Raw genomic sequence first — 20,766 nt, forward strand, 5'->3', positions numbered from 1 at the left:
TGTTAAACGCTCTGTTATTCCTTCTATTGCTAATTGCGCTAGATTTTATGCTTTACCCAAGGTACATAAAGCTGGCATTCCTTTCAGACCGATTGTTTCCAATATTGGTACGGCTTCTTATAAACTTGCAAAATATTTAGTCTCTGTGTTTTCTCCTCTTATGAGTAATAATGTATTCACTGTAAAAAACTCTATCGAGTTTGTCAAAAAAATTCAGAATTGCGTTCCAAATAATTCTTTTATGGTTTCTTTTGATGTGAACTCATTATTTACGAACGTTCCGGTCGAGGGTTCATTGTTATGCCTTCAGAGTAGACTGTCTGAATTTCATTTTACCTCTAAGGAAATTGAGGATTTAGTTTTCCTTACTCATACTTGTCTAAGGCAAAGTTCCTTTGTTTTTAATGGTAAATTTTATACTATGTTGGATGGTTTGGCAATGGGAAACCCACTTAGCCCCATCCTTAGTGATATTTACATGCATTACTTTGAGGTCAAGTTGTTTCAGAAACTACAGTTTCAATTCTATGTTCGCTATGTTGATGACTGTTTTGTTCTTATGAACCACGGTCAACTAAGCATTGATGATGCTTTATCCATTTTAAATTCCATTGATCCTCATATTCAATTCTCTTGTGAAAAAGAACAGAATAATTGCCTTCCATTTCTGGATGTTCTCGTTTCTCGAACTGAGTCCGGTTTTGAAACTACGGTTTATCGTAAACCTTTTGCTGTTTCCTTACCCCCACATAGATTATCGTCTCACCCTCCTAATCAAAAATATTCAGCTTTCAACACATATGTTTATCGTGCAATGAATATTTGTTCTTCACCTGAGCTTCTTAATGCGGAACTTAACTATATAAGAGCTGTGGCTGTTGATAGAGACTATCCGCCCACCTTAGTTGATTCCATTTATAAAAAACTTTGCAAAAAATCTCAAAATGTTGTTCTTAATAGAACTTTTAACACTAAGAATTTAATTGTTCTGCCTTTCTTCCCTAGTATCAGTTTTCAGGTTGCAAAGATTCTGAAGCGATTCCAATTCCAAGTGGTATTTTCTCCTATTAATAAACTTTCTTTCTCTTCTCTTAAAGATTCTATTCACCCTCTTAATTGCTGTGGGATCTATAAAATTGTTTGCAATTGCGGACTCGGATACATCGGACAGACCCGCCGTTCTTTGAAATTTCGGTTAAAAGAACATCAAAGCTATGTGAGAAAACAACAGCTGAATAAATCCAGTATTGCTCAACACTGTTGGGAATCGAATCACTCTTTTGATTTTAACTCTTATCAAATTATCCAAAAATGCCCCAATTCGTTGGATCTTGATTTTTGGGAATCTTTTCACATCCTGAGGAACCGTTCTAATTTAGTTAACGATCTTACTGCAATTCCCTATTTTTCCTCTGTGTGGACTCCTTTGTTAAAATTGGTTTAGATTTTCTATTATTTTTATGTAAACGTCGTACATTTCTTACTTTTATTTTTTCATTTTTTGCTTTCTTATTTTGTTTTGTGATTAACTAATTCCAATATGTTTATCCTTCACTCTGTTTTTTCTGCATTTCTCCATTTGATACATTGCTTCCATACATAGTTTTTCCCGCTGGTATATTTATTGCTAATTTATTCAGAGTGGTTTCATTTTTGGACTTTTTGCATTGTTTATGGGTTTTCTTTTAAAATTTATTACTTAACGGTTTTTTCCTGATGGAATTATATAATAAATTTTGTCTCCATGTGTCATTTTATCTTTTTTGTTTTGTTTAATTTCTATTTTTTGATATTTATACTACCTCCTGTTCCACCGTGTTGCTTTTCTTGGATGACTTTTCATCCAAAAGCTCACACTTCTTTGCATTGAAAAAGGTGTTCCTTGTAACACCGAAACACGTGTCTGCAATCATTTGCAAGTTTTGTGCTTAATAACGTTGGATTACTGACATTTTAATTTTTCAGCACAAAGGTATTTATTCTTTATGGACCTATACACTTATTTAAAGTTACAAAATCTACAAGTCAAATGTGTGATAATCTTCCAAGCATCGTGGATCCGGTGATTAAATGAAATGCTTACTTTGTTATTTTTAAGAAATTGTTATTGGCAATGCACTAAATGCGAAATATTAAGGAGTTGGATTGCAGTAGGGCAATACAATACAACGCAAAAAATTACCATTCAAGAAACACTTCAAAAGCTATAAGAGAATCTCTTCCATCAATATCAAGATTTGAAGATTCGAACTACAGCAGTTAGTTGACAGGTCAACGTGTTTACTTCCTTCGCTTCAGTGATGATGTGAAAAACAAGGATATTTAATCCTTTCTAGAAACTATACATGTATTTTTAAGTACGTATTCTTAAAATTCCCATATCACGCATGGGCAGTGGAATGGATTGTGGAAATGTTCAGTGGTTCTGCAGAAATTCATTTGAGGTATTAGACGGAAGAGATGGATTTGTATGAAAATCTCCTTATTTTTTCGACATCAGTGCCAAAACTGAGTCATAAGTCCAGCTTCACACCTTGATCGAAACGTAGAAACTTGTTTCAAACCATATAGTTATTATGAAAGATGCTTTGCAAATGTATAAGTCTTGTCAATAAGTCCAGTCTTGGGAACGGCAGGGTGAAACACGAAGTGCAACCTCTTACTTGGAGTGGGTTCTGGGCTGTTAATGCAACACAATATAACTGCAGTTCCAGCAAAGAGCAGTATAGTGCACATTTACTGTATAAAAATATATAACTGGGATCTGAAAGAAGAACTCCTGCTGTGTACAAAATAAGCTAAAAACGTCGATTTTTGATTGATTTCACGTAACTTTGCAGCTTAAGTGCAAACTAAAAACTGTAAAAGAATTAAATATTTTCAAAGATATATTAAGAGACTGTTAAAAGGAAGCATTAAAATGGGATTAGAACAAAAATTTTGAGCATTTGAATTTTCATAAAAATATTTGAAAATTAACCATTTTTAAACGTTTTTTCAAACTTTGATGCCACTGCCCGATCTGAAGACATAAATATTAATTTTTTATATTATTTTCCCCATGTTTAGGATGGCAATACACAACCTTTTTTTTTTTTTTTTTGCTACTAGAAGTTGCTTCTCGAAAATATCATTTTTTCGACCCACCCTAGTCTGCAGATACTAACCTTTTCCTTTAAAATTCCACTTCGGCCTATGACTCTATAGTATAAATGCTCTGCTACGGATGTTTCGATACCACTCAATGGTTCATCCAAAAGATAAATATCAGCATTTTGATATGCTGCTCTGGCGAGATCAACTTGTAGTTTCTGTTGATCTGTTAGTCGTACTCCCTTAAATAATAAGGTATTTTCAATAATAATACATCAAAATATAAATTAGAGTAAAACATATTTTATACGTCTCTCGATTATGCGTCTTTTTTTCATGTATATGTTGTTTTCGTAAAGTAACGATTCGTTTCTAGTACTTTTAGTGCAAAAGTACATCGTTTATACGACGTCGAGAAATATCGGTTATACGTCGTTTTTCCCTTCCTAAGGAACGAAAATTTTCTGCTTGACTATCTTTCTGCGTTTCTCTGAACGAGAGCCGGCTGGTGGCGTGATGGTTAGGCGCTGGGTTGGATTTTCGAGATGCAGAAAATCTTCAGCGCCCATGTCGTATGATTATGCGGAATGTAAAAGATCCCTTGGGTATTCGTTTGGCTTCGAATATCCCTCGGCTAAATTAAATTCCTAGTACAATTTCGCATCAAATGAGAGCTCAGGTGCCTCCATTTGGTGGAAACTGGGCGTGGAAAATACTGTGTCATGCATCAGCGCCTTAAGGGGCTACAGTACCTCAAAAATGATGAAACGATGAAGCTTTAGCTTAAACTTATTTACTTAGAGACTCCAAAAGCCATTTTATCATGTATAAAAACAGCCAATAATTCTTACAGTGAAGTCCTGCTAGCGATTTTTAATGTACGTCAAGTTGATTTTATTTCTGAACTGGTTAGGTGGGGTGTCTTATATCTTTTTTTTTCAAGACGTAGCAAGTGACTGAGTGTTAGCGTTGAATGCAGGCTATTATCATGAAGTCTACGATGTAACAAAACCCCCAACTCACAGAAACTGAAAAAAATTTCATTTTTACTTATAAAAACTTATTTTACATTGAAAACTATTACTTTCCTTCTATATCATACAGTTAATTTGTAATTTTGTCTTTAAGGGGTTACAGTACCTCAAAAAAATGAAACGATCAAAAAAATTTTTGCTTATTTCAAAACTAAAAGCTATTCCGAACACAGGGGAAAAGTTTCATTGCTTTAGTTCAAATATTTAAAAAGTTATGGGTGGTTTTAGGCCATGCTCGCTATGTGTTCTTATGCAAAAGAAAAACTTTAAATTGCTTTTTCTCGATGATGGTTTTTTTTTTTGTGTTTTCATGTCATTAGAATCCCTAAGGATTTTTTTCTATTAAAGATACAGCTTCAAAGTAATACTTTTTGCAATTGGGATAACATATTTGACAAAACTGTGCATTGGATAAGCATTTTATAAATTACTCAAATGTTTAGAGCATGTTAAACCTTTAAAAACCAAATTAAAAAAAAAATGATTTTTTACATTATTAATCACATAAAATTTTCTAATAAACTCATAAGCAAATGAATGCACAGATTTTTAGAGATGATTATAGTGATCCTTTAACAAAAAACTTTTTTTAAATTAGTGCAAAAATAAAAAAAAAACCTTAGGGATTTTAAAAAATTGAAATTTTCCTCCTCCTTTTTTGAATTTTTAAAAAAGTGGGCACTATTTTTAAATTTTGAAAATAAATTATTGATTAAGAAATAAGTACGCATGTTATGGTTTCAAAGAAATATAAAATTTACTTAAATTTAAGAAAAATGTTTGAAAGATACTGTGACCCCTTAATGGGGACACACGAAAGACTGATGCATTGTTGGGGAGCGTACTAGGTCTGGTTATGGCCCTGACGCCTCTTGAGGTGGGTCTCTTATACAGCCCCATTGGAAAGAAGGAAAAAAATCTCTGGACGAGAGAAATGTCTGAAGTATGGACATAGCAATTCCTTTCTTTAAAGATGCAGTAAATTGTAATTGTAAACTTAAAGTTTATTTTGCTTCTCAAATCTCAAGTGAAAAATCATTTCATGATCTTGATTCAATTTGTATTATAATAATCAAGGTTCAAAGACAATGAGCACATCAGAGGACGATGAAATTTTTTTCAGCTAATTATAAGTATTTAGGACATGCAATAAGGATATAATTTATTCAAGTTTCATTTCTATTTTGTTAAAAAACCCAATTTTTGTTTTAAATATAGAACAAAGGTTTCCACACACTGCTCCTTTCGCTAGCCAATATCCGTTCGCCTTCTTCCGCCTGTGACGGGTAACAATTGATAATTTTCATGCTTTTATCCCAGGATGTTCTCAAGTTATCCTAGAAGTCTAACCCTCTCTGCTCCCTTTAGGTTAAGAGAGATTATACAGGGTGGAAATTCTTCCTCTGAATGTCTTGTGTTTAACGGTGTTGTTGTTGTTTTTAATCTCCCTTTGGTCTGACGGAGTCAGACCAAATCGATGAAGCCGTTGACCCTAATGAAATCTGACACTAGCAGTGGACTGTCGAATATGTCGTTCCAGTCCAATCCCAGGCAGCCAGGGCCTGATTAACGCACGGTCCGGCGGGTCCGCGGACCTGGGCACCACAAATTTAGGGGCACCAAAATAGCCTAGCCTAAGTCCACTTACTTACTTCCTTTCTTTCTTTTTTTTAAAGCTCATTTTACTTTTTCTCAACTTTAAGGGAGAGGGGGCTCAAAATTTTTCAAAAATCAGCTCAAAAACTCATAAAGTAAAAAAAAAAATTTAGCATAAAGAAGTCGTTGTCCCTTAGCTTTGGAATTTCAAAAAATTACTCGGATGACATAGATGGACATTTTCCAGAAGAATTAACACACTTTCAAATTTTTGCAAAAGGTAACCCTTCTGCTGGAGAATGTTTTAAAAGGATAAGATCATTAAACATTACACATACATTTTCGAATGTGGATTCACCCCTTGCAGCTTCTTCTTACCTTGCCTATCAGCAGCTGTTCCAGTGAATCATTTGAGAAGCTGCGTTTCTAAGAATAATTTACAGGCGTTTTCCTTATTGACCACTGAAAATGCTGTGACATCAAACATAGATTTCGATTATTTGATCGACACATTTGCCTGTGTTAAAGCCAGAAAGAAGCTTTTTTAAAGCTTGATGTCAGAATTAGTAAGATTTTTTTTGCAGTTTTAAATTGTTTTTTAATTATTTTTTGCCTTAAGAGGCAATTTCAACTGTAATTAGTTTGGTGACTATCAAGTGTTTGGCATTCAAATCCCAGGTTTCCTTTTAAATGTAGTAATGTTCCTTTAAAATATAGTTTCTAGTATATTGGGCTTCTAGTATGATACATTGACTTTAAAATTGTGCAGATTTTCTCATGAAGGGGGAAGGGGTACCAAGTTCTACTCAGGACCTGGGCACCAGTTTGGCTTGATCGGGCCCTGCAGGCAGCTCAAGATATGCTGTGGTGATGCCTGGTCTTGTTGGCATTTAGGGCAGATGGGGAACCTCTTGGCGCTTCCAGAGAAAGTGAGACTTTTCAGATGTCCACTGGCGAGGCGAGACAGAAGGGTGTTAGTCTGCCTGTCGTTTAACGGTATTAGTATTGACCTGTCAGACATTGATAGTCTAGAGGAGATAAGTTTACAGACACGCCATGGGCGGATCCAGAGACTACTGAAGGAGGGGGCGGTTGATTTTTTTCTACTATGTATTTTATTTACACATGGTTTGGGGGGGGGGGGGAGGGTGCCACATTGTTGTTGGCTGATATAACAAAAATATAGGGATTTATCCAAGGAGGTCCTCGAACCTTTTCCTCTTCTTTTTCCGTTGAAAGAGTTATTCAAAAATTTCTCTTTAGCACTTCAATTTCGTAGTAATTCCAAGGAAATGTTTCGAAACCCTCTTCCCGTTACATGATTGATGGTCATCTAAAATGGCGCTTTTTGGGACATTAGCTTCGAAAGTTACGGGAGGAACCCATTTCTTTTCCAGACACTACATGAAATGTCTACAATCGCGTAACTTACTTACATTTAAAACTTATGTAGATTTTGAAAAATATCTGGAAGAAGACCTCTAAATTTGTCCTCCTAATATAATTAAAGATAATTTGAAATTACCGTTTTGAAACTTCAAATCCAAAAAGTTTCCAATAGGAAGATTCGAACTCCATTCTTTTTATTAATGTCGTCAAAGATAGCCTACACTTCTATTTTAGAACATCAAGTTGGAAAGATGCCTATGCAGGATCCCTCAAGGGAGGGATGATCGCACCCATTGGCCTTCCCTTGTATCCGTCCTTGGGACACACAGACCGATGCGCACAGGTTTTAATAGTCTAGACTAGAGCGTAAACATTTTACCTAGTTAAATTGAGAAAAAACTGCACAAAAACCTTAAAACTGCTATACTTAAAAAAAAAAATTGTATTGCTGGAATTAAAACTTATAGAAATGAAAGTGATGTTTTGATTATGCGTCGTTCGTTCATAAAAACCTTAAAACTGTTATATTTAAAAAAAATCGTATTCCTGGGATTACACTTGTAAAAATAAAGATGACGTTTCGATTATACGTCGTTTTCATTTATGTGACGTTTCTCCTCAGTCCCATAAAAGACGCATAAACGATGCTTTATAGAACTAATAACACAATTCCATTAAAAATATTTACCTTATCCCCTATTTCCGTTTCTTCTCCAGCAGGCAAGGTCTTAACATCAACATTGAGTCTGCAAGCCTCAAAAACTTTGCGATAATATGCATCGATTTTTGGCTTGATAAATAATATATTTTTCTCTATGGTTGTGTTTTGAATCCATCGTGAATCACCAATGAAGGCCATTTCACCCTATATCAGAGATGTATAAGCATTAGACGTTGAATACAGTCATAACTGTTATTTTTTTCATAAAAATCAAATTGTAACCGTTCAGTGTCGAATACTGGAGATAGTTTATTCATCGTGCCAGAGTTAAGCCTTAAAAATTCATTTATTATGCATTGCACTACATTTTCTTAATGCGTCTGCGATGAGCGTTGCTATGCCATGTCTTAAGCCTTGGTTTCCTAGCAGCGAACACGCCGATCGTCGGCGTCGCTCCTCGCCTAGGCGAAAACTTGATTCTTCTGCGCATGAGCGTCCAAGCTAAATCAACGTCGTGAATGGCCATGCCGAAATCCACTTGACTTTGATTTCAGCGTCACGGCGAGGAGCGACGTCGAAGATCGGCGATTCGCTCCTAGGAAACCAGGGCTTTATCTATGATTTTCCCGAATCGGGACAGAAACTTAACTGCCGCACTTAGACATTTTTATTCAAGTTTTATATCTAGTTTTAACAACAAAAAACATAGAAGTAGAATGAATTTGCCGTAACTCCCCCCCCCCCCCTAAAAAAAAGTCACCACTAGGGCAAGGGCAGCAGCTTGCTCCCTCTGGGTCCGGCATTGTTGCTATGGTAACGAACGGATATTTTCATGAGCTGAACCATTTCGTAATTCTAGTATGTGTAAATTCTTAGGCAGCTGGTCTCTAAACATTGGAGCGTCAAAGGAGCTGTGGGGGGAGGGTTAGTTGGGCTCACACCTGGCTTTTATATTGAAATGAGATGAAAGTTTTTCTTCGATTCTTCAACCACAAAATCCACAAAAACACTTACACTAAACAAACATCTATTGGATCATTTTCCTTTTGTGTGCTGTCACCCTGAGTACTCATTGGCATTTAAATTCAACTAATCTGAATTTTGAGCTTACATCAAAGAGTTTTGTGCAGTTAACTTATTTTGTAAGTCATGTACTTACCTTAGCGAAAATTTCACCAGAGGATTTTTCTAGTTCTCCTAAAATCGCTCGTAACAACATGGATTTACCACTTCCTGGCTTACCTACTATGGCGATCAAAGAGGAGGCTGGGATCTGGAGATTAATATTTTTCAAACAAGGTTCCGTTTTGCCAGGCCAAGAAAATGATGCATTATATAGATTTACATAACTTTCTGAAATAAAAAAACTTGTGTCAACAAAACACGTTTATTATGTAACATCACTAATTACTACACACTGAGTAGTCAACATTTAGTTTTGGCTGGAAACTAAATAAGCAAGAGCAAGGTTAAACTTGAATTTAAATCGGAAATTTCAAAAATTCTCATTTTCGAGAATTTAAAATCGCCAAGAACTTTTCCTCGTTTTCACTTATCTTTGTTTCATTATCATTATTACGTTTAAAAACTTGTATTGGAATGAAAATATTTTCATTCATACAAAATATGTTTAATAATCCTCTCAATTTAATGTTAACAAATATTTTCAATCTTTAAGCTTTGGTAGTCAAGATAGAAATATCGTTACAAAAAAAATTGTTATTGAGTTTCTTTGCTCAAGTTAAAATTTTTGTTCATTTCACCTGTCACATACATACAATATAGAACTTAACCGCACATAATCGTTTGAAGTAATTGTTTGTAAAGATTTAGTGATTTCATGCAGAATCAGACAATAAGTAGTATAAAAGTTCTTCTTTTCTCTTCAATTAAGTTCGAAATTCAGTTTTCACAACTTGAAAGGTGTTTATTCCTCTGATAAGGTATTACAATCGTGCTTGGGAAAAAGAAACTCATCTGCTGTCAGATTTATTTTTTCAGTGTTACATTCGAGCCATGACGCTAGTGCAAGTTTTTAAAAAAGCTATTTTCCCCCTCATTGAAATAATAGCATTGAAGAAACAAAGAACAGTATATCGATAAAAAGACACACGGATGGAAGTGAAACTTTTGTATATCAGAGAAGCACTAAATTGGGGGGGGGGGGGGGTTGTATTCCCTGTCAATTTGACGAACTAGATGAACCAGTGACTCGTCCTAGAACCCAACAGGAGGACAGGTCCACCTGTTATTCATTTTGGTTCCAAGAGCGCTTTGGATCCAGGTTTGTTTCAAGTACTTGTAAATTAACTTTACAGAAGTCGCTAGTTGCTATGTCGAAACGAAACTGATGAAAAGTTGAGTGAAACGCAATTTTTTCGGAAAATCTAGCAAGGTAACTCATTTCTTAAAATAAATAAAAGCTCCTCGGGAAATATTTCCCGTTAAGAACTCAATTTTCATACCTAACTTGTTTAAATGTGGATGAATGAATTCATCTCCTTTTAAAAACTGAATTAGTTAAACATCAATCAAACTACACTTCTGAAATAAAGACAAGTTTTCTTCAACGCGGTTTTCGTACAGACACTAATATCTCACAGCGCGATATCTGACTAACAATCTGAGAGGCTCAAACAGCAGAGCGCTGAGTTTCGAACCCACCGGACACTGGATCGAGTCCCGGCCAAGACGTTTCAGGTATATTCACAAGAAAATTGCATATTTCAATAAAGAAAATAGATTATAAAAAACGAGAACACTAAATAATACTTGAAATGCGTTGGTTATACACACGTATTTCAACATATTCTCTGTTGATAACCAACAGCTGCATTCAGTGGTCGCCACACCACCTCATCGCAGTACACGCAACCACGGACAGCGAGAAAGAAAGAAAGCTAGAAGAGCGCTTGTGCGACGTCATTTTCGTCACATAAAAAGGTAGCGGATAGGAACTTCAAAGCCATCGCTTAAAAAGGTTCACTTCAATAATTGAGACTGACTTACATTTACTTTATAATAAATACTGAATGAAGAAAAGTGAAAAGGGGTCGTTCACAAATTATGTCACGCTTTGAGGGGAAGAGGTGTTTTAAATTGTTGAGTTTTGTGACAAGGGGGAATTAAGAATCACGCATTTTTTTTTATAACTGCAATGTTTATGGAAAACAGTGTGACATGTGATGAGGGGAGGACGAAAGGGGAAATGTGACATCTTAGAACAAGAGGGGGGGGGGGATTGTCAAAAAAGTGTGACATCATTTAGGGACAGCCCCAAATCTGACGAATAAACGAAAATCTCAGACCTGGCGCAATTTCTGCATCAGTTATATTCATTATTTCCTTTGTATCCAAAAGTGTTTGAATTCGGGATGCTGATGCTAAGCCCTAAAAAGATATAGAAAGGATTTAAAGCATTTATCCATTTTTAAAACAAAAAATTTCTAAAAGTTTTATGTCTTATATTTTTACAAGCAACATTTATAAAGTTGTTTATTTTTTATATATAAGTAAAATATAATTAGTCTCGTTGTGCATAAAATGTCAAAAATAACTAACCCCTCCACATCCCAAATTGTTATTTTCTGTATATGAGCATATATATATATATATATATATATATATATATATATATATATATATATATATATATATATATATATATATATATATATATATATATATATATACACACAAAAAGAATGTTAAAGAATAATGTACAGTAGAACCTTAATTATCGGAACTCCCACTATCCGAATTACGACTCGCAAAATAAGAATTCTTATCTGCGCTCTATCCTCTCAGGGAAGTTAGTCTAACAGTTTGTGTGACAGAGATATTCAGCAAGCAAAGACTTTCATTTAAAGTACGATGTGTACATGCACTGCACTTGTAAGTACGCTTCATAAATAAAAGTGTTGCATTTTCATTTGATTTATTAAAAGTTATATTTCTTTAATAGTAGAAAGCGTTCTCTCATTTTCAGCATGATGCATTCAAAAATTAATCGAAATAGGCCCTTTTTTCGGACAAAAGCCAATTATCCGAACTTTTTATGAGCCGAATGGGGTTCGGTCCCAATTGACTCGGAATAAATGGAATTCTGCTGTATTTAACTATAAAAAGTGGATTATTTCTTCATACGTATTTTCAAAATAGGTTTGTGACTCCGGGACTGAAATATTAACTCGTGTCACTACCAATAATCTAAACATAAAGCAGCTATATTGCACCACTCATATCACACTGGTCATCTGGTCAACAAAGGAATAGTGCTCCTATAGGAAAATATGATGAAATTTGGTGTGATTTCAGAGTCATGGTGAGCAGTAGAGGGTTAACATGTAACTACTCTCGTTATATACATAAAATGCCAAAAATAATTAACCCTCTACTTTCCAAATTATTATTTTATGTAGAAAAAAACATATGCATAGAATGTTAAAGAATGATGTATTAACTTATATAAGGTGGATTTTTGTTTTTAAATTTCTTTATACAGAATTTCAAAATATGTTTGTGATTCTGAGAGTGAAATATTAACTCTTAAACCAGCCATATTGCACCACTCAGATTACTTGATCAGATGTCACGCTGGTCATCTGATCAACAACAGAATAATGCTCCTATAGGGAAATATAATGATGAAATTTGATGTGATTTCAGAGTCAAGGTGGACAGTAGAGGGTTAACATTTTATTTACTAACCTGAGAAAAATAGCGGAAGATCTGCAAAAAACTTCTGAATGGTGTTTTCATTAGGCACATAAGAAAAAAAGAGGCAAAGATGTTTTTTGCTTCCATTTCGCTTCCCGTAAGTACATACGCAGAAAAACTCGTCAGTGCTACCTATGAAAAAATGAGTTATTTGTTTTTCCTTAGTACTAATCATTTTTACCTTTTGAACACAAAACCCCAGCAATCTGGCTTTATATAAATGTCATTAGATACATAATCAAAAAAGGTACATATTTTAAAGAAGCTGTACGGTGGATGCCGTGTAAAAGAAACTGCAAATGCTTTCTTACGTAACTTCCGAACCTAAGCAAGTCTAGTAAATGAACTACAAATTTCATCCATATCCAAGCAGAATTAATAGCAATACAGAACAGTTCAGTTACAGCATCCAGAGACTTTAGTTTCGAACCTTGATTTGGGCTTATCAATCTGGAATAGCCAGCCATAACCCTAAGCTGCAAGCAAATAACCTCTTATAAGAGCTTATCTACACACTCGTGACTTTTTCTTTGTTTTTTTTTTTTGCGAATTAGAGAGAGACCTCGCAATCTTGGTAGGCCTCCCCCCCCCCCGAAAAAGTGAAGATAAAAGCTACGGTGTAAAGAACTATGAATTACCGCCACATATTATGCCCAAATCGAGTAATGTTTTCTAATAAGGTTATTTATTGTAACTTTGCAATGTTTCAAAAATAATTGGATTGTAAGGGAATTTCAATTATCTTTTCCAATCTTAAAGTACGAGGAGGTTTTAAAAAGTAAGATAACAAGAGATCTGACGGTTGTGCAGATTCTCTGTATGAATAAATATCACACTGAAGATAACGAAGATGATCAGAGCTTTCAGACAGTACCGGTGGATGGGTACCTGAGCTGAGTATCCACTAACAGGACAAAATGTCAGTTAGAAGATAGCTGTGTCAACGGAACAATGTTCGGATGATGAAAATGAAACAAGAAGTGTGATAAAATTTTTGAGTTGGGAGGTAGTTGGACCACTCTACTTACAGTCCCGGCTTCGCACCAACTGATAACCATCCCTTTGGACCTTAAAAGAAACACTTGGGAGTTCAACAGTTCAGAACCGATGCTGCGGTTCAGCAAGCCATCTTGATGTGGTTTCACATTCTTGACGATGATTTCTTCAATGCCGGACCTCTAATTGTATCTTTAAAGGTCCAAAGAGATGGAAATTACTTGGTGCGAGATAGAGACTGTAAAGAGGTGTTCCAATACCTCCCACCGCAAAAACCTTATCACACTTCTTGTTTCATTCGCGGGACATGTTTCCGTCAACGCAGCCATTTTCTGACATTTTGTCCTTTTAGTGGACACCCAACTCCATCCATCTTACCGTTTGAAAACTATGATCATATTCGTTATTCGATTTTTATCGATACAAAGAATCTGCAGTACTTGTTACCTTACTTTTTGAAACACCTACCTACAAATTCATACTGTATTTCTGTGAATCAGGGTCGAACAGAAAAGAAGCAACTAGGGCAGTTTCATGGGTCTCCTATTTAATAGTCCCTATATAAAACGGGAGGGAGAAGATAATACCGAGTTCGTTTTATTTTCACTCAGAAAATCCTGAATTTTTGCTAATACGTATTCCAAATGGGACAAGTCAACCATGCTTGGATATGCATTGTTGTGTTAGCATTATTTTGAAAAACCAAAGCTATAATACAGTTCCGTATACATTTAGAAATGAATGTACAAAAAATATATATTTAGACTCACCAATGAGGTTGAAGATAATATCAAAAATTTGAATATGATCCTCAGAAACTCGGCTTTCCTGATTTCACACAGTTCTGTTTTCCTCAGCTGAAGAAGTTTGCCAAGGAAGACATCTTCCCATGCATAACACTTCAAGACCTGGTTGATAAATATATTACCGATTAAATGAAGTTTGTTTTTGACTTGATACATTTAAAATGATATTTTATAGTATCAGCTTGGAGAGATTAGGATTCCTAACTGCTTTATTATCAAGTACTCCGGCAAGTACTCTCCTGTTTGTGAAAATTGCAACACCATGAAGGAAGCATCATAGTTGAATGAAATTTAATACACAGTTGAGTGGTAATAGTACAAATAAATGATTACATTTTCAAACCAAACAAGGAATAAAAAGAGATAGAAATCAGTATTTTGTGTGGCCACCACGCGTCGCAATAAGAGCTGCTACACGACTCGGCATGGAGTGAAACAAAGCTTGAATATCTTCCTGCGGAAGAGTATTCCATATTGTTTGTATGCGCAACCAAAGTTCGTCTGTCGATGCAACAGGACGAGGATCACGAGCGAGATGCCGCCCAACGAAATCCCACACATGTTCAATCTGACAAATCCGAGGAATATGCAGGCCAAGGAAGAAGCTGTACCTGCTGGGAATCAAGGTAGGATTTGACTCTCTGGAGAGATGACTGGGCTGTCGGTACATTGCACGTAGCTCCTTTAGTTCAAAGATGTTTAAAAAATCCCAAAATAGAGGAGGACTTCTACCGTAGCTGTATACTGCATGCTTAGGACAATATTCGCATCTACAATTTTGAACAACATTGAGTTATTGTCACCAGGCGGTTCTTTGTAACGTATTTCACCTAGATAAAATTAGGGATGTGTCGTTCATGAACGAACCGGTGAAAAAGAACGAATCCTTAAAGTGAACGACCGTTCTTTTGAACGATGAGCAGTTTGGAACATTGTATTGATGCACTTGGGATAAAATCGCTTTTTTTTTTTTTTTTTGAAATTACATTCATTTTTAAATTTTTAACTCTCATTCAATCTCAAACTTCCTTTTTCTCGGTGCAGTATATCATTCGAACCTTTTTACTTTCTGCTTTATTCATCATTTTTCTTTAACCACTGCAATTAATTAGCAATTTTCCAATGTATCCATTAGTAATGTTTTCTATAACTTGTTTGGGCTACTAACGAAATGTTGGACATTCCACTTCCTGTCCCACGCACGTGCTAAAATCCTTCTCACGCTTTCTGTCACCAAAATTATTTCTAAAAATACCTTTTATCACTTTTCTGGCAAACCTTTTGTCTTCTATAATATTCCTATCAACTACCATCTATACATGAAATACACCGCCAGCTCAGTCAATTCCAGCCGAGGACTGCAGTTTCGTGCTTATTAGCACTCATCAGCCCGGCATAGGAGTGACTGAGCTGGAGGCGGAAAACCTCTTAAGGAAGCCTAGAGTGCCAAACAAACTGGTAGCTAATTCAATGCTACCATTAGCTAATCATGCGTGTGTATTTCAAATTTTAGAAGGTCATTTGTTTTGTATTGTTTCAATGTGTCTACATGCCGAATTTCATTAAAATCAGTCTAGTAGTTCTGGAAATAATTGACAAAATCTGAAAATTCTCTTAGTTTCTTACACAGGTATACATTAACACCGTCAAAAAAACAAGATACAGGTCTTGTCTAAAATTAATCGCGGGTGGATCGTAGTGCCTAAACAGGGACGGTACTTGGTACCTTCCTGTATCAAAAAATAATCAGCCCATTACAGTTCAGATATGTATAATTAAGGTTAGTTCAGCGATTCTCAACAGGTGGTGCAATATCCTTATAGGTGGGGCTCGAGCGTAAAGAAGAAAATGACGCTGAAAAACTGATTGGTTTACAAAAAGAAAAGAAAGACAAAATATATTCTGACTTAATAAAATATAAAACACATATTAACAGTGAAATAATAATTGTAAAAAAAATGTATCAATTTCTTTTCTGTTTTGATAATTATCTTACAAATTCCTATCAATGCTACTTCTTTATCTTAACGTTATTGTTTGTTAAGAATTTTTTTTATATGGCATTGCATTGTTAGTTTCAAGAGTGAAATTTCGATACTTCGTTAATGGATCTCAGGTTATTTACATGAAAGCAGTAGAGCTGAGATGAACAAACATCTAATTTAACGCAAAATTACATTTATAAAACATATTATAACTCTTTTAAAGCTAATATTTGTAACAATTAAGAGTTTTTTTTTTTTTTTTTTTTTTTTTTTTTGTTAATGGATGCACATGTATGTTTAGTTAATTAGGTAAAGAAATGAGTATAGAAGTAAAATATCAGTTGGAGAAAGCAGTGGGAATCTATTATTAAGAATTAAAACAAATTCAACAACTTAAGTGCATATTTTTAGTTAAAGTTGCGATGTACCTTTAAAAAAAAAAAAAAAAAAACTCAGAATGCATTATTATATATTTTGGTATTTTATTTGGCGCGATGAAAATTGGGATTGAAAAATGATTAACGAGTACGAAAAGGTTGAGAACCCCTGGGTTATTTTCAAAAGCTTGTTCCTTTTTCTTGAAATGCTAAACTGAATACTTACTGTTTTGAAGTATCTAAGAAATACTTTTGTTAAAGTTGAGATAGGAATGCGTTCCAAATAGCTTTAACCTTGATGAAGTTCAAAAATAAACGCTTAAAAACTGCAATTTCAAAGCGACCGCATTTTAATTCATTGATGTCACAGTAACAACACAGAAATGCCGTACTTCTTAAAACTGATTCGAATGAATGCCGTCTCGAAGAAAACCAAGGATATAACTTCGTAATGGTTTTGCTTCCGTAAATGCCAAAATCCAATTAAATACTTGAAAAGGTGAATCTTTTACCTTATCACTCTGAAGGCAGCAGCTCTGCTTCAAAACTTAGTTAATATCAAAATCCTGTTTTGACAAAACGGAGTATATTTCGGTTTTGGACACTAATTTTAGGACAATAATAGACCACATTTCCTTTGTACTCAAATATGTACCCTGGAGGTAAAGGGCACTATGTCACAGGAGCCAAAAGTCTTCTGGAGGTGTGTTTTCAAGTCTTTTACCTCAAAACTAGCATGTGAAATGTGCCAGCCAGAGCTGTTTTCCATTGTTGATCTTGTCTCATAAGGAATTAACTTGACGCTTTGTACCTCTGAACAAAGTGCAAAAAGAGGAGTGATATAGTGCTTATCCCGAATTCTAATAAATAGATCTAGTGCAAAATCTACCTCCAGGGTACAGAAGTACGCTATAAGCGAGACATATCAGGTGCTACGTTACCGTGCTAATTCACAATAAAACAACAGTCCACCAGCTGAAAATATTTCTCCTTTTGCGTTTGTAGAGTTAATAGAAATAAAAATTTGGAATTTAAACTTTGATGTCGTTCTTTGACAAGGCATACGATTAGTTTTACTTTTAGAGGACGTACTGAACAATTAGCTTTTTTTTCCACGGAAGATATTCAAAAATGTCTAAGCTAAAAATATAATGCAATTTAGGATTAATTTTTCCCGAATAAAAAATTTTATTTTATGCTCAAATTGACAAACTGCGTGTTCACATTACTTATTTATAGTTTTTTTTGTTTTTTCAATCACCAACATCTTTTATTATGATAGATTTTATGAATACATAAGAGATGTATGTTGGTTCTGAAAATATAATCTTCATTTAAAAAAATACGAGCTACTCTTTAATATATGATATTGCTAACATATTATACTGTTATTATTTGTAATGTTAAAAACTGATATTTCAATTTAATTCTAACTCATCTTAATGCGCGTTCATACGGAAAAAAATCTAAGCTCATGTTCTAAATGCTTTACGTTCTACTTTTATGCTCAAGATATTGAATAACCATAACTTTTATAAAAGAAAAAAAAGTTATTAAAAGATTAAATTGGTAAAACAGGAAACTTGCCAAATGAGCCTAAGGTTCCTGTCCATAAATGTCTCACTTTTCACTTTTTACCGCCCTCCCCCCTTTGACACCAAGTGTGACAATTCAACTTACCTCCCCTCCCCCCCCCCCTTTTTTTTTTGCTATTTTTGAAAAGCATATTCTTATAAAAAAAATGCGTGATGTCACACTACTTGTCACTCCCACCCTCCACCTTCAAACTGTCACAATTTCACGAACCACCCTCCCTCCTCCCCCTCAAAGCGTCACATCATTTTTGGACAGCTCCTAACGACATTTGAATGCACCAGCGACTACAATATTTTCATATTTCGAAAACTTGAACGAGGTAAACATCATTTGACGACATTGATTTATTTAACGACCTACAAGTTTAGATGAAAAGCATGAACAGCATCTAAATTCTAATTGATGATGAATAACATACTTCATGACCAGCATCACCTGCTTTGCTACACATTTTTACGCATTTTTCAACGGGTGTCGTTAGAACCCAAATATTATCATTTCATGTATTTTTGACAAAAGCAAATGAATAGCAGAAACATTGACACAGAACTCAATACATTTTTTGTTTTTCAATTTTGTTATTATCAAGGAAAAACAAGCTTTTCGGTTTTGACACGAAAAATACTTACTTTTATTTCACGTAGACATTCTGCAAATACATCAAGTCGTTTGCGCTTTGATACGAATCCCTTTTCCTGAAATAAAAGCAATGCATAAAATTCTGAAACTTATTTCCTTATATTTTTTTTTAAATATATATTTCGTCTCCATGTTTGAAGAGCATTAGCACAAACATATCTGTTCGGATTTGGAAAAAATATTTTTACCCTCAACTAACGAAAAAGAAAAATAAACTTTTAGTCCCGATATAACTTCTACGACATTGCTTAAAATCCATTACAACGAAATTTCCGTTACAACGACCAAAGTTTGCGGTCCCTTGAAGTTCGTTGTAACGTGTGTAAGGCACCTCACCAGTTAAGGGTTAATAAATAAGGTAACTCACACGGTTTGAGTAACAAGACACTTCAGAAAATAAATAGTTAAGTAGAGATAAACAATCAAGTTTCTAGAAATTAATGTATTCTGAAAATTACCTTGTAGTATTCAGCACAATGTTCGACAAGAATGTGAATGGGAATGAATAGGATTGCAGTTGCTACTCCTACAAATGCAGCGATCCCTAAGAAAAACCAAAGCAAGTACACACCGATTAGCAGCCTCAAGGGTGCTCCCCATGCTTCATTCATCATGCACACCATTTGGAAAATATTATCTGCGTCTTCGAGTAAATGTCGCTTAATATCTTTAGGACGTTGAGAGATTCGCAGAGCCTGTAAAAAAATGCAACATTTAAGCTTTAGAAATTTGGTTGGATTTTTATTTATTTATTTATTTATTTATATTTACTTTTACTAAAGCTTGACCACTGAGAAATGGCGGATGATCGTGAAGCGGAAACATCATTTGTATCATTTGTTATAGATAGAATCCGCCAGAAAGCACAGAGTAGTAAGAGGCGCGTTCTCGCTGATCCTATCTGCTACAAATAATAACAACCTATTACAAATGCTACCAACGATGTTTCCGCTTCAAGGTCATCCGCCATCTCTCCGAGGTCTAGCTTTATTATTATTTTATTTATTTGGTTTTTTCAGTGTGGGAAGTTTCTTATAGTATTTGAAATACTAAGATCACGAATCGAACGTATTTTAGTCATTTCGAAATTTGACAATAAAAACTCATAGGATGTAGCATTAACTAAATATACAAGCGAGAGACCAGTTCCATGGCCAACCGAAACCAACTAAGTAAATGGGAATGCGTCCGAAAAGCGCATGCGCGCAAACAACTTTTTGACGTAGCCTACGAGGATGCAAACAGTATTGCATCCATTGGGGATCAGTGATTGTATCCTCGTACTCTACGCTTTTGCCCGTTTACTTTCGCACGTTCAACGGCAGCCAGTGGTTGCCGCTACCTATACTACATCTATGGGTCATTCCATGCGAAATGAGCAAATCAGCTGTGGCTGACATGTCACAGATTTCAATGAAAATTTTTATTTAGGTAAACAATGCATATCTATGAGGGAATGCAAAGTATGGAAGTTTAAAAACTGTTTGTTGCTTTGTTATTGACATTAGAAGTTGATGCTTATGCTAAGCCTAAATTTTCAGAGTTCATTGCTGCCAGTTTGTGACTCAATAACTCCATAAGTTATAAACGTACACTTAAAAAATAAATATTTCCGCATTCTATAAACAAATCTATTGGGAAAAAGCAAAGTAAAATTTATTCGGATCTTTTTTTGAATCTGAGATATTAACAAATATTGAAATTTTGCCAATTTACTTCAGATTTCAAATCACTCTTCTAGCTCTTTTAATGAAAATATAAGAGTAAAAATGATTCAGATTGAAAAACTATCTGTAACTAACTATCTGCTCTAATTTAGTTATTGTTTATGAATTTCTTGATGACGAAATCGTAGTTTAAAAAATCGAAAATTTC

The 20,766-nt window shown here is 34.7% G+C and overlaps 1 protein-coding gene across 1 annotated transcript in view; it reads right to left on the reverse strand.

Annotated features, from left to right (window-relative positions):
• LOC129218251 (ATP-binding cassette sub-family C member 3-like) overlaps positions 1-20,766 on the reverse strand; it is an 83,947-nt gene that overhangs the window by 55,381 nt on the left and 7,800 nt on the right. The window contains exons 2-4 of the mRNA XM_054852474.1: positions 13,521-13,670; positions 8,933-9,046; positions 7,801-7,977 (exon numbers count right to left, since the gene is read on the reverse strand). Of these exons, the coding sequence (XP_054708449.1) occupies positions 7,801-7,977; positions 8,933-9,046; positions 13,521-13,670 (441 nt within the window). The remainder of the gene's footprint in view (positions 1-7,800; positions 7,978-8,932; positions 9,047-13,520; positions 13,671-20,766) is intronic.

Source organism: Uloborus diversus, chromosome 3, assembly GCF_026930045.1.
Source record: "Uloborus diversus isolate 005 chromosome 3, Udiv.v.3.1, whole genome shotgun sequence".
Lineage (NCBI taxonomy): Eukaryota > Metazoa > Arthropoda > Arachnida > Araneae > Uloboridae > Uloborus > Uloborus diversus.